At 39.1% G+C, this 25,584-nt stretch overlaps 1 protein-coding gene across 4 annotated transcripts in view; it reads left to right on the top strand.

Annotated features, from left to right (window-relative positions):
• The first annotated feature begins 628 nt into the window (after positions 1-628).
• Positions 629-25,584, top strand: part of Cadm2 (cell adhesion molecule 2) — a 932,542-nt gene continuing 907,586 nt past the window's right edge. For 3 of the 4 annotated variants that reach the window (XM_021184563.1, XM_021184565.1, XM_021184564.1), the window contains exon 1: positions 629-1,358. In XM_021184563.1, coding sequence (XP_021040222.1) covers positions 1,298-1,358 — 61 coding nt within the window. In that variant the 5' untranslated portion in view covers positions 629-1,297. The remainder of the gene's footprint in view (positions 1,359-25,584) is intronic. The other variant, XM_029470561.1, reaches the window with a different exon arrangement.

Raw genomic sequence — 25,584 nt, 5'->3', positions numbered from 1 at the left:
TTTTTTTTCCTTCACTTCTAAATCTCTGCTTCCCCAAGTTCTTGCAGGCAGGTAGGTGTTCAGCGCCCTATACTTAGCCTCTCCCACGCCCTCTGTAATCTCTCCCTTTTGCGGCTGGGAGCATTGAAGATTGCTACTGCAGCTGGTGAGTGGGCAGGTGAAGCCACCATCTGCTCTAGGAGTCCAAATGCTCAGAAGAACTTCGCACCCAGGACCGTGCCCAGGCACATCGGATTCCAGAACCTAGGGGTGTGGGATGGGATGGTGCTGGGGGTGTGTGTGTGTGTGGGGGGGGTTAAAGATCCAGCTAACCCCGCCCCTCGCGGTGGCGATTGGCTGAATTCTTCTCCAGGGCTCAGCACCTGTTCCTGAATAGGGCTGTCTTCCCTGCAAGTTAGCACGTGGCCACCTTTAAGGAGGTGACACCAGTCCTGAGTGCGTAAAAGGGGGCTTCAGAGCTTCCTGCCCGAAGGGTCCTTGAGAAGCCTGTTTGTTTTTCCCGGCGCTTATCTCCTCCCACCCTTCTCTGTCATTGGCCCGGTGTGGTGGGTGGGTGTGTTCCCATTGGTCAGGGGGTGGAGCCTATCCCTGGCCAGGGTAGGGGCGGGGCCTTCGCGGCGCGGAGCTTGCCCTTGTGTCTGGTGCTCGCTAGAGCTGCTGCTGCCGCCGCCGCTGCCGCCGCCGCCGCCGCCTCCGTCGCCGCCGCCGCCGCCGCCGCCACTGCTGCTGCTGCAGCCGGAGCATCCGGGAGCCGCCGCCGCTGCTGCCACCGCTACCAAGCGCTGCTACCACTGCTACCCACCTCTTCTCCCAGGACTCTGACACCCGAGCGCGAGCGGCGGTGCTGCCAGCTTGCTGCCCCTGTCCCCCACCCCTCCCTTCCGTGACCTACCCACTCCTTGCAGCCCTCGCCTGCACCTTCCCCGACACCCCGGCATCTCCGCATCACCTGCCTGAGCAACCTCCGGGCGGGCTCTGGGACTTGCCTCGAGCTCCGTAAGGAAGGCAAGGTCCAAACCGGTGCCGGGCAGATCGGTTGTCGGGGCTGCACCACCACCAGCAGAAGGAGAAGAAACTATTTAGCCCACCGAAACCCCATTCTGCGGGTGCTCTGCCACTGCCGCTTTTGCTGCCGGCAACCAGCTTCCGCGCGGGTTCGAACACAGCAGCGGCGGTACCGTGGGTCCGGCGGGAGCCGGGGGGGACGACACCAGCGGAGCCCTTGCACTGTGTGGTTCGCTCAACCAGCATCTCCTTGCCCCCTCGATCCTTCCCCAGACCCTTAAAAGGAGGGACCATGATTTGGAAACGCAGCGCGGTTCTCCGCTTCTACAGTGTCTGCGGGCTCCTGTTACAAGGTAATCCCCGCCCCGCTGTGGGGAGCATCGCTTCACGCCCATTCCCCATCCTCGCCATTCCACCCCGTATTTCCACTCTCCCCTGGCAATCCCCCAGTGCCCGGCGGTTTCCAGTCCCTCCCCCTCCGCCCCGGTGCTGCAGGGGGCAGTGGCAGTTTGCACCAGCCGTTGCTTCTCCAGCGCTGGCTCAGCCCAGTTCTGGTAGCAGAAAGCTCCTTACGCGGCACCTTTCGCCTTTTCATTCACCTGAGCTGCCTTCATCCCACCCCACTCGATCCCCGCCAGCATCCCCCTCCCACTCAGGGTGGCTGGCAACTTGTGCCTGTCTCAACATTCCATTCTCCCATTCCCCCACCCACCCTCGCCAGCCACCTCCCACATCACGCTCTTAAGCGACCCTTTCCACCTCTTGTCATCTCTTTAACCTCCTCCCCTTTTAGGGTCGCCTTCCTCTTTCCCTTCTTCCAACCAGCATCTCATCCATGTGTCTTTAAAAAAGTGTGTGAGAGCCTGGAAGCGAGCTCCCGCGACGGCAAGAACAGCAGCAGCGGCGGCACCGTGTGCATTGCAATAACATCCCCGGGGTGGGGGGGTGGGGGATTGCGAGACGTGTCATTCACCTAGGAAGAGAAGGGAGACTTTGTCTGGTCTAGAGAGAGGAGAACGAGAGAGAGAGAGAGAGAGAGAGAGAGAGAGAGAGAGAGAGAGAGAGAATATGAATGAAACAAGAAATTTAAAACGGAGCGAAGGGACAATTTAAAAGACATAAATCTACTTTATCAACACATCGACTTTTTATTATCCAGTCTGCGCGGTTTGCTTTCTTTTTTGTTTTTTGTTTTTTTGTTTTTTTTTTTTTGTTTTTTGTTTTTTTGTTTGTTTTTTTTTTTAAGCAAAGAAATGCATGCACTCTGGCAGCTACTTCACTGCTTTGGATTTTCGCTCAGAATCTTTACCTGTCTGTCTATCCTCTGTCTGCCGCTTCTTTCCGTAATTAATATCATCCTTCAACGCGAAATGCAAAAAACCTTGCGTCTGCAATGGAGGGAAACCACACAAAACAGTTATGCAAATCACTGGTCCTGATGCAAAGCGACTATGGGATTTGGGTTCATTTCTCCCCTTCTCTTTGGAGGATGGAGGAGGTGGGATGTATGGAAGGGGAAGAAGATGCTAATTTTGAAATAAATGGCAAGGCGTGAGTTGGAGTGTATGGGAGAAGCACTTTGGGGTGGTGGAGGAGGCAGAAGAGGCGTGCATGTGCAGGACCGAAAGGCGGACGATCCTTGCTTTGAAGAGTAGTAGACAGGGATGCGGCTTGAATGAGAGAAACGGGAAAGGATGAATGCGAGATGATGGTCGATAGATTTTTTTTTTTTTTTAAAGCTGGGTGTCTCTTTTCTTGATAAATCTTTGTCCACCTCCAACTCTTCTGCCATCCATTGGCATTTGTGAGAAAGATTAGTTGATCAAATTTATTTGTCTCTGGGTTAAAGGAATGTGAAAGTAAGACACATGTAGACCCACCGGAGATCCAGACCCAAACCTTTTTATTATTATTATTATTATTATTTTGCAGGATTTAAATGAGGTCAATGAACCATCTTTCAGCAAGTTCTTGGAATGTAGCTTCGTTCTTGCCGTCTTCTGGGGGTTATATATTGGGACAGTATGTTATTTGTGCATATTTATGAATGTGAGTGAAATAATGGACAGGAAATTGCTGAATCAATTAACTAACCGTGTACAAATGTTTCCTTGAATATATCGAGGAGATTTTTAAACCTATTTTACATGGGATATAAATTTAAAATGTCATGTGCCAAGAAAGCAGCTAGTGCATTTTCCAGGCTCGCACCTCCTGCTCCCTTTTCTCAGCGCTCACTCCCCCACCCTGGTCCTAGTACCCAGGTGGCTGACGGCTTTCCTTGGATTTCTAATCCTGCCGAGAAAACATCCTCTCGGAGTCCCTAGTTCACCTCTCAGTAACTTGGATTTCTCAGCTGTTTCCTCCCTCCTCCCTCCCTCTGTGCGTGCATGTCTGCGTGCGTGCGTGTGTGAGTGGTGTGTGTGTGTGTGTGTGTGTGTGTGTGTGCGCGCGCGCGCGCGCGTGTTCGCGGGCGCGCGCATCTCGCGCGGCAAGCCAGCGCCTGCATGCACCGGTTATGGGAAGAGAGATGTGGGGAAATCAGTTAATTTGGTATTTGCGTTGGAAATCCCGCACGGCAAGGCATGGCATGGCTGGATGTGTTTTTCTCTGCCATTCTCGGTGTTGTGGCAATGACTGGTCATTGCACACGCGGCTGGGCTGGTCCAAAGAGATTATTATAGAGTATGTGGCCACGCACTGCACTTGGGGGTTGCCTCCTCGCTTCCTTCAACATGTCTCTGTGAATTGTCTATTCACTGCACTGAGAAGAACTGTCTGCTTGTGCCTCTCTCTCTCTCTCTCTCTCTCTCTCTCTCTCTTTCTTTCTCTCCCTCTCTCCTCTCCCTCCCTCATTCAAACACACACACACACACACACACACACACACACACACACACACATGCACACTCAAAGAGGGGGTTGGGGAGCTAGCTCTGGGGAGAACTGAATCTTTCTTAACCCAGAAAGGAGAGATTCCATCATAGGCATGGTCTTACTGTGAATGTAAACCAGTGACTGAGTCAGAGCTGCTTTTCCTAACAGATAAGGGGAGTTGGGGCTGGGAAGAGGTGTGAGTTTGGCAGGGAAAATGCACTACTGCAGCAGCTGCAGCAGCAACAACCTCAGGTTCCAGTAACAACTAAGTAAATAAATATCCTCTACAGCAGCCAGGGAATGAGCATCAGTTCCATGATGCCTCATGAACATCTTAGTCCATATTAAAGAGGAATAAAAAGAAGAGAAAGGAGAGAGTGCAAGCCTACTTCAACTGTCTTTTCCCCTTCATTGCTGCCACCCATTTATCAAACACTGGCTTCTCCAGGCACATCATACTTTGTTGATGTTGTCAGTTCTTCCTCAAACAAATTGCTCACGCCTGCCTTTTCTTCCTTTTGGCGGTAAACATTGCTTTTGGGTTCTGATTTATGTTTTCCCACCAGCCTACTGTTTGATTAGGTCTTGGCTAGCCTGGGCAAAGGCAGGCTTTATTTTCTGAACACAGATTAAACACACCCCAAGTCTTTCCATGTACGGGGAAGAAAGGTTATGTGGGGATCTAGTGAAGAGCTGATGTTGGAGAGGGGGGAGTCTGCCCTGTCTCCTCCTTTTTATGACTAGGCAAAGGCTACAGTCACTAAGTCTGTAGCTTCTTATTTTCTAGCGCTCAGTAAGTGACTGAATGTCACTTACTGAGAATCAAGTTCTGTATTCCTTAAAACATTATCTCTATTTTTTTTACAGTTTGTACCACACAAAAGAGACTTTTAAAAACACATCTTCTCTGTGCTGCAGTGTATTTTTTTAACTCTCCGCTTTACACTGTCACTATCTTCTTTTCTTTTTTAACATTTTCTCAAAGCAAAGTTATGATTTAATTTCTTAATATGAGGAAGAATAAGCCAACAGTCAAGCAAATCTTGTTAAAATTAAACCAGGGTTGTTTCAGGGGTGGTTTTCCTGGTGCTCTTCAAAATTACTTTAATTTATACCCAATGTGTCCATTCAAAACAAATAGATGGAAAATATATATCAATATTTGTTTCTGACCAAAATATAACTTGGAAAATAAAAGAGAGAGAGAGAGAGAGAGAGAGAGATTCAACTTTAAGGTTCCAAGTGTTTTCTTTTTCTATATCAAGGAAGACAGAAAATCAAGAGGAAGAGAATCACAGTAAACTGTAGCATAAGAAGTGCAAACACACATGCTCAGTGCTTGTAACTAAGAGCTCCTTGGGCCATGAAATCGATGCTGATTAGTTCAACTCTCCTAAAACCACATCACCTCCCATGGCTGGAGGAGCACTGCTGAGATGGAGAGCCCTGGGCACACAGGAAACAAGCCCAGAAAGGAGGAATAACATAGAAAGTAAAACAGAGAACAGATAAGCGCCACAATATCTGGTCTCCCTAAATTCATTCATTCATTCATTCATTCATTCATTCTCTCTCTCTCTCTCCTCTGTCTCTCTCACTTAATCTTACTGAAAATGTGTAACATAAATATAAAGGTTTTTAATAGCTTTTCATGAGGTATTCTAATTAATAATTTGCCATACTTGCTAATAAATACCTTCAGATTAACACCACAGTGAATATACATCTTGCTTTGGACACGTAAGTTTCGGGAACTTCACCAGATGTCTTATAGAAAATGCACTGTATGTTAAATATCATTACCATCACAATAACGCTTCCCAAATCTCTTACTTCTTTTACACGTACACAAATAACGTAAGTCCTGTCAGGATATTTCTTATGATCTGGGAAGCTAGCATACCACCCACTTACTTCTCCCTTCCTCCATAACAGGAACTGGAAAGAAGTATCTGTAGGTAGGAGCCAGAGTCTGACTGGGTGAAGCAGCTGTCAGCTTCAGGAGCAGCAGTTAAGAAAAATCCTCCCTGCAAAGGATTCTGGGTCTCTTGGCTGTTTCTTGTCTCACAATGAGGAAGATTGTTTCAGGGCTGGTTTCCTATTTCTGCAACTATCAAAACGCTGCAATGCTGTAAAGCAGCATGGATGAGCAGCATCCACGATCCGAGGATTCATGCCCATGTCTTCCACCAGTAGATCTGAAACTTTAAAACTGCTTTCTCTGCCATGAAACTGGGAGATTGAAGAGTTTTCCTTAAAGAAAAAAAAAATTACTTCAATCACTCCAAGAATAAAATTTAAGTTAAAAGTTGTTGGATGACATCCTAACTATGTATTTTAAAGTGGCCCGGAATAAGCATTGCTTGCTGTCACCCTCCCCTTTAAAATAGGAAGCCTACTAGTACGATGCCTTCTGATAAAGAACAGATGAATCAGTTAATCAAAGGTCCCGAGGATAAAGAAATAGTGTAATGTAGATTTCCACAGAATGTGGTTATTGTTATTGTTTATTGTTATTATTACTATTACTTTAGTTTCCTGACATGTGTCCTGAAATGTGCTGAGAAAGTTCTTACTTCAATGCATTTCGCTTCATGAAACAACTTGGCAAAGTCAATCCTTCTATCCTGGTGTCGGAGTAGGTTGAAGAAACGGTGAAACCGGTCACAAAACCCAGTACCACAATTCCCCAGATGAAGGAGAAGGCCATTGTCACATTGGTAGCTATACTTCTAATTTACTCTCTTGATTGTTCTTGGAACCAGTGGTAAAAAAAATTAATACAGACTCTCCAAGGACGAATTCAATGTACACATCTGTGCAGTTTTCATCCTTTGCTTAGTAAATATATAATAAATCAAATGGCAGTGGACAACGTGCGTCTTCCAGGCAGTCCTGGTAGTATTTGAGTCTTTGCCTCATAATATAGCAGCACACATGCTTTATTACATAAAATATAAATAATAATATATAATATATATATATTATATATAATAAATATATAAAAAATTGGTATTTTGTAGGCCTAAATTTGTTTCTTAAACAGTTGTGTCTTAGACAAAGCTTAAATGTAAGCAATTATTGATATTTATGGGCGTATGTACTTTTCTACGATTTCAATTTAACTAATTATTCTCAGCATCCTTCCCTACCAAGTTGGTTATTTTTTATTTTCCAAGATTGAAAATTCCCGATAATTTGTGTCGAACTAGATCGTAAACTCATTCTTTGACCAAAAAAAAAAAAAAAAAAAGAAAGAAAGAAAGAAAAAGAAAGAAAAAAAAGCATAATTTAAATTTACTGGTTTAACCTAAAATATTTAAAAGGACAAGTTCAAGTTCGTTGCCAACATTTTATTTGAAAATGTCAAGGTTTTGGAGTATACTTCTTGAAGAACTAAAAAGGCATGTTCCCTAAATTCCTCCTGTAAAGAGGTGGTGAGGATTACCCTGAAGCTGGAGGCACTGAAGCCCCCTGCTGTGTGATGGTGCTAATGACATCTTAGGTTTTATATGTTCAGCAGCAGCAGACAAACACCGGAAAGCAGTCATGTGGCAGGAGAGGGAGATGTGAAGTATTTTCCTAGCTTATGGCAGATGTGAACAAAGCTTTAACCCTTTAAAGCCTGAACTGTTTCAGAGTGTGTGATGGCACCATCTCATGGCAAAACTAAAGGGGAAGCAGGCTGTGTGTCAAAGATTCATAAATAACTCTTAGTAAGATTAGGTATGTTTTCATTAAGTCCTGCTGAACATTTGACTTTCTTGGAAACCATCAGGCTTGTGGGTCAATTTAATGAAGATGAATAGTGAGTGGCCTTATAGTAGGAATCCCACACTTCACATGAGCCAAGCCTCCTCAGTGAAGTGTTCTGTGAAGAATTTACTCTCTCAGGTTCTGTCTTGCTGCAGTGTTTCCTATTCTACACAAAACAGACTTCGTTTTTGTTTGCTTGTTTGTTTGTTTCCCTGTTGTTGTTGTTATTTTTACTTATTTAATTTTAGGAGAGACAGGAATTAACCTTTTAATCTGTGTTCAGATAAGTCGGTGCCAATACGTGGCATATGTTTTTATGAGTCCTCATTATTGAATGTTGGTTTTCTGTAGGAATAGTCGTCAAATGAGTTCCTAAAAATAGTGAGATCTAAGCAACTACTGTTATTTTCAGCACACCATGAAATCCTATCAGATGACAGTCAGGAACACAGTTCTGCTTGAATTCCACTTGCTACAGAACAAAACCATTTGACATATTGTGCATATTGATATCTTTTACCCAAGAAGTGAGCCTACAAGCTCCTCTTAATGTAGTTGGTGGGTTTTCTTAAGGGGATATATCATTGCCTTCATCTTAGAAAAGGTATTGTGTTTGAACATTATGCAAGTAAATACTCTTCTTAATTACACATGGAATAAATAAAGTCAAAATAAGCAGAGAGATGACTGAGAATGGGAAACAATCCTAAGGTACCTCACCATGAGTACGCAGAGGCGTTCAAGCTGAAAACGTACCGCTACGTTTAAGGATAAAGGCCAAGCTTGTTAGGTTTTCAAATCATGAAAATTTGTAACAATGATGTGTTTTATGAGAAAGAGATGCCTCAGCTTACTCCTTATTTATTTATTTATTTATTTTCTTCTTCTCTTTTAACAAATATGTTTTCCTTACCAGTGATAAGAAGGGGTTCTTCCCCTGAAAACAACCAAATTTGAAATCTGGAAAATTTCAATAGGGTTGAAAATTTATTCGGGATCTTTCCTGCTTTTGAGAGTAAATCATCAAAACCTGCTGCTGCCTGACTAGGTGAAAGACCGTTACCAGGTCTACCTCAGACAGTGTTGGTCGTTCCTGAGTCCAAGGATGCTTTCCAGGTCTGAAGTCAACATGAAGACGGTTGTTGTTCACCGCTGGGATAACTCTCTAGGAGTGAGCAAATCAGTTCCCCTCGGATATTTAAATTATTTTCTACCCACTTCAGTACTTCAGAGGTACATCTAGTCAGACTTGGGGATAATTTACAAAATAAAAGTAAACGTTCTTTTACTTCTAGGAATACAAAGCATTGTGATTGAGCAGTGGCAACAGTTTCAAGTTACAGGGAAATAAAAGGCCCTTTAGAGGCTAATAATAATAATAATGATCATAATAATAATATATATACATACACACACACACACACACACATGCAATTACAGATACATTGCTTATCCTTGGGAACAAAATGGGGAATCACCATTCTTGACAAAGATAAAGATGTTCTGTGGAGAACATGGTGCTTTTTTTTTTTTTTTTTGAATCTATGTAATTTATAAAGCCAATTAATTTCCTCTAGCAATGAAATATTTTTGGCATCTGGGATATACTTGTCTATGTTTAAAAATGCAGGTGCTTTGATAGTGCTTATTTAAACATCAGAGCCTGGAATATACCGTGTATAAAATATACTTGTACTTTCTTCAGAATTTTATCTTTTATTTCAGCTTGCCCCTTATTCCTCTTCCTGTAGGAAATGCCCATGATATGTGTACTTCAGGTTCAGTTTTATACTTAATATATCCTGTGTTCCAATCTGTACATATAAGCTTACACTGAAATGAATAACCTTAAGTTATAGATCAGAATATATACATTAAATAAATAAAATGTATGTATATATACATGTATAACTATATACATATATTCATATGTGTGTGTATTTAAAACCAAATAAAATTATGCACAAAATTTAAGTGCCAATCCTTTGCAACTGGTCTCCATTTTATTTGTTGAAGTTTGAATGGTAACCTAGCTTGCTTTGTGCTCTCCAGGAATATAAGAACCCCTTTCTCTTACCATCCTACTGACCTGGAATAATGCACATTAAAAGAAAATAATGAAGGATAGTGAATAGTTAAAGGAGAGGTCTTTTGTAAAATGGAAGTTTCTGAAGATGTACAAGTAATGAAGTTTCTCAACCACCAAAGGGCAGCTCTCAATGTTTTGCAGTTATCATTGCATTTTAAAAAAGAGCTCCACCACTTTCATCTAGTAATATAAATGGGCGCAGGGGGGCGGCGGGGGGGGGGGGCGAGGAGGAAAGGAATGTGAGTCAGCCAGCCAAATCTACACAGCAATGCCTGGCAAAGCTGACTAAATTAGCATATGCTAGGCTGAGTATTTCCCTCTGTTGTTACATAATCCCTTCCTAATAGGAAATCAGTTCTCATACTTAACCCTTTTGGAAAGATGAGAATTCTCTAGTTGTTATACTTCTGGCTTTGCTTAGTTTATTTCCTCACAAATTGTGTAAATCATCTATTGCAGGGCTTTTATATCAAGCCCCCACTCCCTTTTCCACCCAGTCTCCTGTACACAAACGTTCCATTCTGTGTTCAACTTCAGAATTCAAGGAGCAACGTTTCTATAGCTTTCTCTGAGAGGATCTAATTAGCATCTGAGTCTGCCTTTACTCATGTGCAGCTTTCTTTAGAAAATACATTAGTTCTATGAAGCTTCCCCGAGGATTCATAATACTCTAGTTTGTTACACGTACTCTGATATTCAGTGTGCCTTAATTATGCACGTGGCCTCATTTCAAAGCCTTCTCGGGGATCATATGGGATAGAACAGGGGTCTAGCTGTAAGTTCACTGTCACTTATTAATGTGTAGGTGGTATTCGGAGGAGGATGTTTCTGGAGGCAATTATATATCTATGGAACCAATATAGCAAGCAGTTACATTCTGCGTTTGGTAGTGCCTCTGCCAAGGCAGAATTAAATTCACTATTGTGGTACATAGAGTATCTGTTGTTTCCAAGTAGTTTTTTGCTCTAGGAATGAAGGAAAAATGATATTAGAAATGTGCATTGTTTAATCTGAATAAAAGACTGCTCATTTTACTCTCCCTCATGAGAAGGAGAATCAAAATTTGTTCCTATGTCAATAATCTGCTCCTAACTAGCCCATTAACACATTTTGCTGTTGTGGGGTCCTGATGTTTTTGCTGGTTACCGTGTGAGGCTATAGATTTTTGGATAGCATTAATTGCCTGCAATCTTTATGGACTGTCAAATGTCAGTGCAATGCCAAAATTGAGACATGTTATTTTCTGGTTTTTATTTGCATGCAAGTGAAACACTGTGTGCATTTAATGAGAGAAGAGAGGGTCTTAAAATATTTTTATTCTAAATCTTTTTAAAGAGACCTAACCTGTGGATGGAAAATGAGAATTAGCTTGCTTCATGCATGCTATCACTCATAGAAACAAGTTGCTTGCACCACCTGATATTCAAAGTGCTTTAATATTCATTGTATTCTTGTGCTTACCTGCCTTGCCATGCTTTATATATATGCCATAAGAGACAGTGTATTAATCTGTAAATATGACTTTTAAAAATTTATACGTAGATGATGAAAACATTTTTAAAACCGACAGATTAACTATTTAAGTGAAAGATCATTTCGTTGTTTTACACTTGCATATTTTAAAGCCATTTACAGCTTAATAACTACTGGCACTCTCCAGTAAGCATTAGACTTGTCTGATGTGTTTGCTTTAATAGACAAAAGAGTGTCATTTGCCCTTTATTGATTATCATGAGCATTTTTGTCTTTCTAGTTCTTGAAAGGTCCAAACCTTTTATTTTGTCCAGTGTATGACCTATGTAACCCTTTCACATGTTTTAAAAAGAGAATTTAGAAGGTTATGTACCTAGATCCCCTCTAGGATCCGGCTACCTCCAGAGTGCAAGGCAGACACTGTAGTCTTCCTTATAATCCAAGCTTATCTTACTGGGTCTGTATCTTTTAAAAAATAAATTTCATTCCATTGATTGGTTAGCTGCCTTGTAATACAATTAATAATGAAACAATTCTCTAATAAGATTCAGAAATTTATGTGTTTATAACACCAACATTGCCAATATCGTCTTCTAAATAGAATAAACATTGTTAAGGATAGTAAAGAATTCTAAGAGCAAATGTGCTCCACAAAACTGTACACTGACATTGTTTTCAGGCCTGGCAGTCAGTTCAAATTTGTACTGCACACATTCCTCTCAAGCTCTGTGTCTTTCTGACTTCTTTGGAGTAAACACATCTTTATTTTATTTATTTTTATTTTATTTATTTTTGTACTTCCTACAGATTTCTACTCCCAGTTCCTCAAGTGTTCCTGAAGATGAGTTTGTTTAAACACATACATGCAGGCACCTCTCCTTATCGGTCTCCTAATAGCTGTCATTTCCAGATGCATGAATCAACAAGGAGGAATTAAAAACTGACCTTGATCCAAGAGATTATGAAACCACTGACCTGCTTTTCTTATTGCCAAGCTACGGAGTAGGCATTCTCTGATTAGTCTCTAAAGTAGGGGGGCAGGGATTTTAGGTGCATTCTCAGTTAGCCTACAAAGCTGCTTTATAGCATTGTGCAAAAATATTGTTGTCGTTTTTTAAATGCTTAGTCATGCTTCTTCAGGTGGAGACTCATGCGAGTTATGACGCATCTAGTTTGTTTCTCTTTTAACATTTGAATAGCAGAGGAAGGTAGGATGAAAATATTCACTGCTTCTGGAAAAGCATTTTAAATATCATCATGAGACCCCCCCAAGAGGAGAGAGAAAAAAGGCCCTAAGATTTGCAGTGACTACATTTCAGTGTGAAGTGTTTTAAGAATGCTTTTTCTAAAAGTCCCAGTGAAATGCTGCTTTTCTTTACAGACATTTTCTTTTCCTTTTTTTTTTTTTTTGACTGTTCATGACTCAGTGTTTGAAAATAAGTTATTAACTAAGCTAAGTTAATGTTTACCAGAGGCCAGATGCTCAACCCATTCCATCACACTGTTGGAGAAAATCCCCTTGTAAATGAATGCTCAAAGTAGACTCAAGTTGCTGAATTTACTAAGTGTTCTTGTCACTTTCTGGAATTGATATTAAGAATTATATTCTTCCAATGATTTTACTAGTATTGCAGCCTTGTTTTTATTAGAGTGAACCATAGGACAAAAAAACATCCAGTGCTGTTTGGCTACAGCTGATTCACTTTCCAGACATGCAGGAAGAAAACCTGGTTTTGAAGGAGTTTTTGGTTGACTACTATACTCATTTACAAAAAATATTTTGATATGTTACTGATTTGTGTTTGTCAAGACAATATCAATGATATTAGTAAAGATGATATTGCAGTAGAATTGTCTTTAAAGAAAGATTTTTGTCTAAGTAAAACCCATACTAGATAATTTTCTGTCTGCTTGTTTCTTTTTATTTGGCTGTAGATTTATGATAGATTAGGTAATATTAATGATGTTTTAACACTATCATTTATTTCATTCACTTACATATCCTAGTTAAGACGGAGGCATTAAAGCATGAGAAGTTTATTGTTTGGAGGTCTTAGAGAAGTGACAAGTGATTTTAATTTTAAAATTTGTCTCATTTTACCCAGTTTTTAGGTTAACCTAAGACAGAGTCTCATGAATGCAGAATGTATTATCTTGAAGGAAATGCTAGCACAAATGGACCTGCACAAGTTAATATGTTTAATGTATGTGGGCAGACCAAAGAGACTTGTGTGTTATCAAAAAAGAAAGAGAACTGGGGAGTGGGGGGGAGGGTATGGGGGACTTTTGGGATAGCATTGTAAATGTAAATGAGGAAAATACCTAATTTAAAAAAAAAAGAGAAAGAAAGAAAGAAAGAAAGAAAGAAAGAAAGAAAGAAAGAAAGAAAGAAAGAAACCAGAATATGTTTTGGTAGAGGCCGGGCATGGTGAGGTATGAAGTGAGGTGTTTTATAAAAAAGATAAGAAGCCAGGAACAGGTTTGGTGAAGGCACAATATGGTATGGGGGAAGAGTGAGTGTGTCTCTACAGGTATCGCATAGGACAGAGTTTAATTAGGGAGGGGACTTGAGAAGGGAGGGGAGAGAGAGAGAGAGAGAGACAGAGACAGAGACAGAGACAGAGACAGAGAGAGAGGGGAAGAGGAGGAAGAGGAAGAAGAGGAGGAGGAGGAGGAGGGAGGCAAATAGCCTGTTTTATAGTAAGCCAGGCCTACCTGACCATTGCCAGGTAACTGTGGGGCGGAGCCTACAAGGGATGCTAACAAGACTCATTTCTTCTAGTTTAATAATGGCCTTACTGTCTGATAAGATAGTTTTTCCTCTGAAGACTCCTCACTCCGCCATCCTGTGACAATGTGACTGCTTGAAAGAGGAGTGTGGTTGTAGTGCGCAGGACTCATCCTTGATGTCAACAGGATGCAGTTATTACTGAATAGAGCAGCTCCCATGAAGTGGAAGTGCTGGTGGCTGGTGGCATGTGTCCTCAGTTTTCCCATGAGAATTGTTTATTTCACAGAAGAAAGGTATTAAAAGTATTATTGATTTGAGTGAGACTCAGAATTCAGAAACTTCTCTGAAGCAGAAACACATTATGGAGTTTTTGTAGGATTCAGCTCTCAATCCACCACCTTAGCAGCCTTCAGTCAGTGAACTCTCTTGTAGCATGTTTTTGTCTGGGTAGATTTAGAGATTGGAATGACTGTTCTCTGATGTCTAATTGGAACTGTAGAGATAGGGGATTGGATCTCCCTTACCACTTAAAGTCACTCTGCAGTACAGTCAGCATAACATTTATCTGCTTTTGTTTAAAAAACAACAACAACAACAACAAAAACCCTTCTATATGCCATTTATTCATTATTCTGAGATTAAATTTTGTACTCAGATATATGTGTCAATGTAAGAATTAGAGTCTTTTCATTCTCTCTTTGTACATTTTGTCAATTAATTTTGTAGCCACCAGCCTGATTTGAAGCTAAACACACCTCCCACTTATTAAATTACCCATACAGCGCATTCCTAACGTTCCTGCTTTCAGTATTGGAAAGATAGCTCAGCTGAGAACCTGAGCAAATGATGCTGTTGCACAAGACTTACATCTGGTTCTCAGCACTCCCTCAGCATCTCACAGCCTACTCTAACTCCAGTTCCCATGGACCAAACATCCCCTTGTGTTCTCCTTGGGCAGTACACATACACTCATGCAGACACTGACTTGTGTACAATTTCGAAAAAGTTAAGACTTCTTTATCTAGTAATAATTTTTGTTATTAGAATTAAATCGAGTACCAATTTGTAATTTTGAGTTTAGTATCCCTTCCTATTGAATCAGTGTTCATATAGCGTAAAATGTGTGTGTGTGTGTGTGTGTGTGTACATATAAATTTTACTAACCTTTAATTTTCTTAAGCATAATTTATTCATCAACTGTTTAAATCCTGGGCATATGGTTGAACAAGGATGAAACCGTCTCTGTCCTTATGGAACCTCCAGTCTATGGAAAACACATAATAAAATATCAAGGGATGTAACACGTCCTTTTTTTTTTTTTTCCTTTGAGAATTAAAAATAAAAATTCTGTTCCGATAGCAGCATCTTTTCAAAAGTAACAGAACGTGGCCATATCAACCAGGTGTTGAGATCAATGATTCGTCAACAATGGTATAAAATTCACTGGGCTCTTAACATTTCTTTATTTAAGGCTGGATTAAAGACCTCATTTCTTCCAGTCCTTTATCCTGAAAACATTCTCACTATGATTCCAGTTTCTTTCTTTCCTTTTTTTTTTTATTAACACAACTTGAAAGAAGCTGACAAGTGAACAAGAAATATTCAAGCACGCTTCTTCTAACTGATTTGTTCAAGAGGATGATGCATTTAATTTCATAAAGGCGCAGCAGGCCAGAACAGTGGATGACCGGGTCAAAGAAGAGAATGTGGGTTGGGGGGGAGTTTAGAAGGAGGGGGAATCTATGTAACAAGGAACAATATTTAGGTTTTCAGAGCTGGAGTTCTGCTTGAGCAATTCTGATGTTACCAGCCACTGTCCTTTAAAGAGTTGCTGTGCCTCGGGGAACACATTTAAAGTGCCCTCCTTGTTTTGTGTCATAAATATATTTTTTTTTCACACACACACATATATGTCTATATATACATCAGCTCTTGCTTACATTATGGAGTGTTGTAGCTGGTTACAACCTGCACTTCAACAACATGGCTTTTTGAGTCTGCCTATGAAACATGATTCTTGGAACCTACTTTCCTGCAGAGGCGCCTCTGAATTTAACTAACGTCTGAGCTACACAGAGAACAAAGCTAAGGAGGACATGAACATGCCACTTAACAACTTCGAAAATAAAGTCTCATAATAATTTAAAAAATACAGAAAAGAAAATGTATAACCACAAGGGCAAACTAAAAATATTCTTGATATTTTATTACTTCTTTCAACATTAAACTTCAATAACTTGAAAAGGGGATGACATCATAGTCCTAAGAGAGTATGTGTTGTTTTTCAGTAAAATTTGTTACTGGCTAGTGCTAAACTTGGAACAGACATTGTACATATAATAGATAAAGTCACAGCACTCTATTTTTCTTGCTATATACTTGAGAGATTGTAATGGTAGTGGCCTAGCGTATATTTAGGGACTTATTTATTTGGATTACATTCAACAGTAAAATGCACAGTTAGAAAAAAAAAAACTTCAGCTTACCCATTTTCTTTAATTTTACCTTCTTTTTTATTTCATAAGAAACTTTAAAATTAAAGCAATTTAAGTAAATGCTGTGTTGCAGGTGATAATTTTCTAGAGTGTAGTTTCATACCAAATGAGTTATTCTGAATGTGTGTTCAGTTTTACAGAGTTAGTGAGAGATACATACCTGCAAACTTTTGTAGAGCGACGTAGGTGGTGCTGCAGTTTTGTCAGCCTTGTGTCTCCTGGGTTTGTTAAACACTCTCCTGCAGTAAGTGTTAAGACACAGCTTCAGTCTCCTAGTCACATATTTTCTCCTAATTGGCCAAGTGCACACTGCTATTAGGTCCTTGTTCTCAGACATATTTTGCAGCATAGAGCCATCTTCCTAAGCAGGAAGACATCGTATACTTCTCTACTTTTTTCATGTCTTTAATATTTAAGATATATTAAATTTTGAGATCATCCAGGATTTATTTTCCTGTATCTTTTTAAAAACTCATACTTGACCTTTTAGTTGTCAAAATCCTTAGAATTATTTGAATTAGAATTTAAAGTGCTGACATTTCATATACATTCACATCACACACACACACACACACACACAAACACACACACACACACACACATACAGAGCCCATACTGGAGTCCCACTGTTGTATAGTTTCTTGTTATGAATTCAGATACTATGACACTTCTAGAATTCAAATAAAACTTCGAGCTTTTTGGTTGAAAGGTATCCTGTTTTTTCACAAGAAACTCTGAGTTAAGTACAAATTACAAAATGCCAATGATTTGGTAGTATCGTCTATGAAGAGTTTATCATCTAATTCATTCAACAATGAAACTCTGGTTGTGACATGATGATGTTCTCTGAGGTCTTCCTGTGTGCTGCTGTGTAGAACCATTTCAAGAGAGCAGGAATATTTTATCTGTTTTTTTTTTTTTTTTAACATAGTTGTTTCTAATGCCTTTTTAGGAACACAAGACAATTAAAAGAATTAGCTTAACAAATAATGAGTGTTATGTAGAAGACTGTGCATTCCATCCTACTGTCTAGATCCATTATCATTGGAACACAAATTTACTATATAGAATTTGAAAAAAAGAATCACTCGCTGTGCTTCCATTTTATGGTGTAAAACATAATTGCTGGGAGGAGCATCTTCTACTATGACAACAGTAACTGAATAGTCACTAGACATCTTTGCCAATGGCATTCCTAAATGAAATGAAACCACAATATTTGCAGATTCCAGATTGGGAAAACTTCGGGAATTAGTTTATTTCCTCATGAAAATGCCATCTTTTCATATGAAGATTGACCTAGAAAGGATTAGATATGACATATTTTCAAAACCAGCAATAAGTAAATACAGTATTTTAAATATTCAAAGTAAGAATTATATTTGGGGTAATGAGATTTTTATTAAAATACTTTCTAGTTTTTAAATATAATAGTTATGAGAAAGATAATTATATAATGGAAACTGTAACAATAGTTATAGATTTTTCAACTCAAAATGCTTATAAAACTGAGTGAGAAAGGGAAGATATGTGAGAGGGTTTGAAGAAAGAAAAAGAAAGGGGGACCTAAAAAATTTATATTATAATTTTCCAAAATAAAAGAAACAATATAAAAAGCAAGGGTTAAATGATACTTAATATCAGAACTTTGACACATATTTTGGAAGATGATTTATTTTCCAGAGACACTATTGTTTAGAGAGCATAAAAGACTCAGCCTTAGTACAATAAGACTGTAGATTTAGCTTGTAGAAAGCTTCATAGGACTAATGCAAAGGCCAGTGCACATTAAGTCCCTTCTTTTTAAATCAATAAATTTGGCTGAAACATTTCCAAGTGAATATATTGAATTTACTTTTGTTTGAAATGTAGAATTTTTTATTCATTTCCTTTCTGGAGTATTATAAAGCTTATGAATTATCCTTTTTTTGTTTGTTTGTTTGTTTGTTTGGAGGAAAACTTAGATGGGAGAACTAATATGTTTCTCCTTGGATTAAAGGCTATAGCATATCATGGTGAAACTCAGGAGACATGAAAGCATTACAGAGAATACTGAGGAGGAGGGAGATCAATGAGAGTGGGAAAGAGACGAGTCCTGATGCCGAGGTGCTGATGAGTATGAAGGACATGCATCAGGTCTTTGCCTGCAAATGTCAACGTGAAACTCATTATACTGTATACAGTCAATATATACTGATACAGACTTTCGGTGTTTGATGCATTTTTCATCATTTCTTATGACCAGCCTTTATTCCTTGGAGTCCATTTATTAGAATAAGAAGAGGAATTCACAGAGTTATTTTCCATGATGGTTAATCTTTGACAGTATGGCATTACCATTGAGTGTTTATGATCAGTGGCAGAAAGCAGATGGCCCTGGCATGTCATTTTTGTTTTCCAAAGGCTTCTACAGAAACTTTTCCAAAGGCTTCTTTTCATCTTTCTTTGTTTCATCGATGATAAAAGATTCATGTCTCATGGATCTAAAGGTGTTCTCACTTTAAAAAGTAGACCAAAACCAAAACAAAAGAAAACAAACAAACAAACAAAAAAACCCAAAACAACAAAAAACACAAAACACCACCACCAACAACAACAAAAAGACAAACCAACAATAAGTAGAAAATCTATGAATTTCTTTGAGATTAGAAGCAGCAAAGCTGGCAATCTAGCTAGAGAAAAGACTGATGGTAATTAAGACTATAAAAGTAAGAATATGGAAAAAGACATAGATATTTTGTATCCTTTATGTATATTTTTATTACTATGATATAAAATTCTTCTAGGAAGATTTGATATGTAATTATATTCCACATCCTCAGATCAGTGTCTAATGGACTCAGTGTCCTCTGACATCATGATATCAGTGTTAAAATGAAAATGAGTTCACTAGAACTCACTACAAATTTGGGGCTTCTCCTTCATTTTCAATATCTGGTGTCAAGCAGAAGGTGATTACTAACAAAGAAGCTCATGGCCATCAACATATGAGTGTAAGTGAACTTAACCAAGCACATTGGAAATGAAACCATGCTTAACTACCAGAGAAAGTATCTTACCCCAAACTTTACATACACTCACATGTACTATACAGAAATGTGGCCACTTTCCAAATATATATTCACTGGTTGCTTTTGATTGTGACAGAGCCTAAATAGTCTCTAAATGAAGGTACATGGTAAGCAGGCCCTTTGGCTATTTCTAAGTGAATCTCTAAAGAGACTCTTACTCTGTCTGTATTTTACAAATGGTCAACTTCTGAAAATAGCTCTGCATGTTAAAATGTGTAACTAGAAATACCTAGCTAAATAGAACTCTTCTTAAAATCAGGAAAATAGTTTCATCTCACTGATGTGTTTCCACAAGATAATGACAACCAAACAAAACAAACTTTACAGAAGCAGTTTCTGCGTGTTCTTCTTAATGTGTCGCTTACCAGGCGTTTCAAAGGGAACACTGCCTGGGAGCAATTATGAAATCTTGAAATTTCACAAGAACATGACATTTGGAGCAGCAGTCTTCTTTATCCAAAAGTATAAGTAAGGGATTGTCAAAAGACATAGCATGTGACGAAGAAAGACAGGAAGGGAGGGAGGGAGAATGGAGGGAAGGAAGGAAGGAAGGAAGGAAGGAAGGAAGGAAGGAAGGAAGGAAGGAAGGAAGGGGAGGAGGGAGGAAAGGAGGGAGGGAAGGAGAGAGGAAGGGAGGGAGGAAAGGAAGGAGAACTAAAGAGAGAAAGAGAGAGAGAAAGAGAGAGAGAGAAAGAGCGAGAGAGAGGAGGTTTCTTTATTCATTTAAATTTGCATAGCTTAAATGTTAGATGTATGACAAACATTAAGAAATGAGGACAGTTGCTATTGGAGAGACAGCTCAGTGATTAGGAGAACTGACTGCTTTTCCCAGGGACCAAGGGTCGCTTTCCAGTGCTCACACCATGGCTGACAACCATCCAGAACTCCAGTTCCAAGTGTTCTAACACCCTGTACTGCCTCCCACATGTCCCTAGAGCACAGACATACATGTAGGCCAAGACTCAGACTCAAAAGTGCAAAAGAGAATGAAAATGAAATGAGTAGACCATCTTTATTGATCTAAACATGAAGAGACAAGTTCATTTAAAACTGCTTCCTTCTTGTTTCTGCAATGGATCCTTATCAGAAATTACAGGTATACATTATTTTTTCTCCTGCTTTGTAAATTTTCTGCTTTTTCTTGACTTGTTATCAGGCACCTTAAGCTCAGTGATCTCTAAGGTTTTCTGAAAGCTAAGGTTGTTGATGGGTTGACTCTTCTTACATGTTTACATTTTAACAAAATAATCTTTTGAGAAACTGCACATAGTGACTAGAAATCCAATTAATAGTATTACAGAGCCCCTAGTTAACATTGCCTACTGCTGGTTGTAATACTTGATTTGCTGTAATGCCTTGTGTTCCAGTAGGATTTTTCTTTGAGGATTTTTGCTATGGTGCTCATTATGCATGAACTAAAGCATTAAAGTGATGAGCAAGGTGGTAACCTTGCTCATCACTTTAAAAATGAAAAATCTCGAGCTAAGGAGTTGATTTATTCAAACACCAGAATACTTTTCCTCTTTTTGTTTATCACTGCTAGCAATTTAGCATATATGTATGCTCATACATACATGCTATATAAAAGAAATGCAGCTGAAGAAACAGAATTGTGGCTGAATTAAGTGGGGGGGAAATTAAGGCATGGCTCATCATAGGCTATGTGACAAAGTCTATAAAAGAAACATGTTTTTGCACAATTGGATGAAAGTTTAAAATGAACTCTACGGCACTTTGGACTTCAACGTGATCTCATTTCAGCTCTATTTAAATCTTACATTAGAGGCTGCACAGCGTAAAAAGGGAAGCACAAGGCATCGAGAATGAACGTGCTGCTGCTGACTTTGCCGGTGGCAGTCTCCATCAAGGGGATGCTCTCTAGGGGTCAGGTGCTGCAAGGGTTTAGGCTTGGATCCTCTCCAAACATCCTTTTCAGCTTGAAGACTGCCTCAATTTGAGCAGCTAAATCAATATAAGTGGAAGTACTTGGTGAAGGTGAGCTATGATGATGTCTTTGCCGTTAAGTGGAACGTTTTAATTAGACAAAGGTGTTGTGAATTTATGACACACATATATAATGTGCATATATAATGTTTATTAGATTCTGAAAAGATATTTTAAGTATTTTAAAATGTTTTGAACCTGTATGAAATGAATACTTAACATCCTTATTTGTAGATAAGTGCACACACACACATACACACACACATATATTTTGTGCAGTTCTTTATTTATAGCATGTGTGTGAATGTAAATACTTTTTCTGTATCTTTGAATTTTTATCCTATTTTCTATAAAGGAGCTGTGACACAGGCATACCTTTGAAGAACTTCTCATCTGGTAAAACATTTTTTCTAAGAAACATCAGAAAATAAGTTTAAATTTAAGGGAGACTGGTTTATGCCAGGAGGAGACTCCGGTAAAGAAGGTTTATTCTACACCATTCTCCATAAATTAACTTTAATTTGTTAAGTATCAAAACAAAGACAATATTCTTAAATTATCCTAAGAATCTTTAAGATATTTATTTAGAAATTATTTCCATACTATCTTATTACAGATTAAAGTAGAATATGGTTGAGATGTTTCTTGGTGTCTAAAAGAGATGGATTTACACTCTTGTTTGATGGCTTTAAAGGTGGGTCCTCTTCCAGACCAAATAGGGAAGCTCAATGGCTTCAAATCATGATGTAGCTCCTCGTGAAACTGTATAGTCTGTGAGAAACCCAAAAATCTCACTCTAACCAAGTATAAACTTCATCTTTTAAAAAAAGCCAAATACTCATTATTTCCATTCTGAGTAAATAAATAAATAAAGGTTCTATTGATTAATTTAGAGGAGATTTTGTAATAACCCTAATCATAACTGCACAATAAAGTGAAACTCCATTCCGGAGCAAAGTGAAGGCCGAGCGTGTGTCATTTTTGTTGGCGATGGAGGTCAGTTCTCCACCTAATTCACTGACAACCCCAGATGCTAGGCTAAGCTGCCAACACAGTGGCTTTCCACTCTGCCAGACAGTCAGCTGCAGCTGCAGGGAATGCTCTTTTATTCCCTCCCCCCACCCTGCTCCTTGCTGTAAAGCCTGTGGATTTTACAATTGCTGCAGAAAAGACAGAATTGGGGAAGGGGAATTCAGGATGTTGATCACCTTACACACATCTTAGTGGGTTTCAAACCAATTTATTAAGAACAATAAAAAATAAACAGATAAAGGTGGATATATGCATGTTAAAAAAGTCTTCTCAGTCATGTTTGGAGAGTAATGGGGTGAACTTTTCTTCCAGTTTCACATTCTATCCTTCTCATATGAGGAGTTTCTGGTAAAGTAATAATAGCAGGAATTGTACATCATGTAAAGCTTATTCTTATATAATACCGTTTTCTTTTTTTATTAGATTTTTCTTCATTTACATTTCAAATGCTATCCCGAAAATCCCCTATACCCTCCCCCTGCCCTGCTCCCCAACCCACCCATAATACTGTTTTCTGTATTTGTAGAAGCAAAACCAGAGTTCACGGGTGCAGAAAGCAGGGCTGGATGTCACTATAGAATCCAGCAGGCCTGGCCCTTACTAGTACTTTTCTGTGTGGTATTGAATGTACATGGTTTTCCTTAACTTATTCAAAGTTATTCTACCTGACAAATGACAACTATGGTATTTATTGCATGGGGTTATGTAGTTATCAAGTTAAATGATGTACATTCAACAAACAATAGAAAATATAAGAAGACATTTAAAAATTAATGAATCCAAAATGTTGTATAAATTCCTAAGGAGTTTGATGGTTTTGCACTTTATTTTTAACAGAACATTCTAGGAGTTTAAAGAGAATCTAATGTAACCATAGAAAAACATTTAAAGAGTATTAACATTCTGTGCTTTAATTTCAAAGTTTGTTCGAGGTCAAGGTGCTCAGGAAAGGTGTAGCCCAGAACGATGAAGGGGAGGAATCTTAATGTATTATATCATTGTTAGAACATATCTAAACATATCTAAAGAAATACTGAGAGAAAAAGCTTAATCACTTGCAGTTTGAACGCCCACCAGCTATACAGACACAGCGCAGAGTGTGTCTGCATTCACTCTGGAAAGCTTTTCTTCATCTTTCTTTCTTTCCCTTTCCCCCACCTATTTTCCCTTCAACCTTTTCTTCTCTGAAAGTAAGCCTTAAGCTATTCTTTCCATACTATTTCATTGTTGGAATTAGTTAAACGGTTCCTGGAGTCATCTGACTTCTATGCTGATGTGTTTCAGAAATGGAATGAGATCTGTCATCTATATGGTTGTGAACAATTATACAGAGATATTAGTCTCTGCGAAGGGTTAAGAGACACCTGTAGTCCTGTAATGCCAGCATCAATGCAGACCTGTACTCCAAGCACCAAGGACAATTATATTTCAATGAAAGACATCAACTAAGTAGTATGAGAATCTTTTTTTATAATATTTTTATTACGTATTTTCCTCAATTACATTTTCAATGCTATTCCAAAAGTCCCCCATACCCTCCCCCGACTCTCCTACCCACCCATTCCCACTTTTTGGCCCTGGCTTTCCCCTGTACAGGGGCATATAAAGTTTGCAAGTCCAATGGGCCTCTCTTTCCAGTGATGGCCNACTAGGCCATCTTTTGATACATATGCAGCTAGAGTCAAGAGCTCCGGGGTACTGGTTAGGTCATAATGTTGTTGCACCTACAGGGTTGCAGATCTCTTTAGCTCCTTGGATACTTTCTCTAGCTCCTCCATTGGGGGCCCTGTGATCCATCCAATAGCTGACTGTGAGTATCCACTTATGTGTTTGCTAGGCCCAGGTCTAGTCTCACAAGAGACAGCTATATCAGGGTTCTTTCAGCCAACGCTTGCTAGTGTATGCAATGGTGTCATCATTTGGAGGCTAATTATGGGATGGATCCCTGGGTATGGCAGTCTCTAGATGGTCCATCCGTTTGTCTCAGCTCCAAACTTTGTCTCTGTAACTCCTTCCGTGGGTGATTGTTTCCAATTCTTTTACTTACGTTTCTTTACTCTCTTGTTTTAAGTGAACTAAACATACACACCACATTGTGTCATATAAGTAATATAATCCATTTTTCACATGACCAGCCTAGGATGTGGCAGTTGGTATGGTTTTATATTGGAGACATTAAATTGGCTGTGGTGAAATGGATTAAGGTGTGGATTGACTGGTCTTTCTGATGTCACACTAGAAGGACAGCTTTTCAGGGAAATAGTTGCTCATTTTAGGATTCTTCATAGGAGAATGGTCATAGGATAGGTACATTGTCCAGATATCTTTGAATAAATAAAAATTTGAGGTTCAAGACATACACACAAATTCAATTTTTTTATTTTGAATTAAAATACAACTGAAATAAATTTTATGTTTATACAACTTCTTTATAACTTTCAATATTTGTCTGTATCACTATAAACTAATTAGTTATAATCCTAAAAGGTGAAACAAATTCCCGTCCATTAATTTAAATTAATTATTTTATTTCATTTTATTCTTTTAAAATTTATTTTTACACTTCATATGCCATACTCTCCCCCAACCACCCTCTGACTGCTCTACATCCCACACCTCTTCCCCACCCCACCTGGTTTCCCAACCCCCACCCCACCTGACCTCTAAACTCCCTTGGGCCTCCAGTCTCTTGAGGGTTAGATGTATCATCTCTGTATGAACACAGACCCGGAAGTCCTCTACTATATGTGTGTTGGGGGCCTCATATCAGCTGTTGTATGCTGCCTGTTTGGTGGTCCAGTGTTTGAGATATCTTAAGGGTCCAGATTAATTGAAACTCCTGGTCCTCCTGCAGGATCACTCGTCTCCTCAGTCAATTTCAATGCTGCAAAAATAACTGAGTGAATGTTATAGGAAAGGAAAAATAAATGGATTTAGATATATGAAAGGTTTAAGATTGAGAATCTATATATTTTAAATTTATTATTATTTATTTATTTATTTATTTATTTATTTATTTATTTATTGGTTCTGTCATGCCAGCTATAAGTAACCAAGGAGCTAAAGGGATCTGCAAACCTATAGATGGAACAACAATATGAACTAACCAGT

The sequence above is a fragment of the Mus caroli genome, chromosome 16, assembly GCF_900094665.2.
Source record: "Mus caroli chromosome 16, CAROLI_EIJ_v1.1, whole genome shotgun sequence".
NCBI classification, from domain to species: domain Eukaryota; kingdom Metazoa; phylum Chordata; class Mammalia; order Rodentia; family Muridae; genus Mus; species Mus caroli.
Note: the sequence above shows the minus strand (reverse complement) of the source record. Positions and strands in the feature narration are given on the sequence as shown.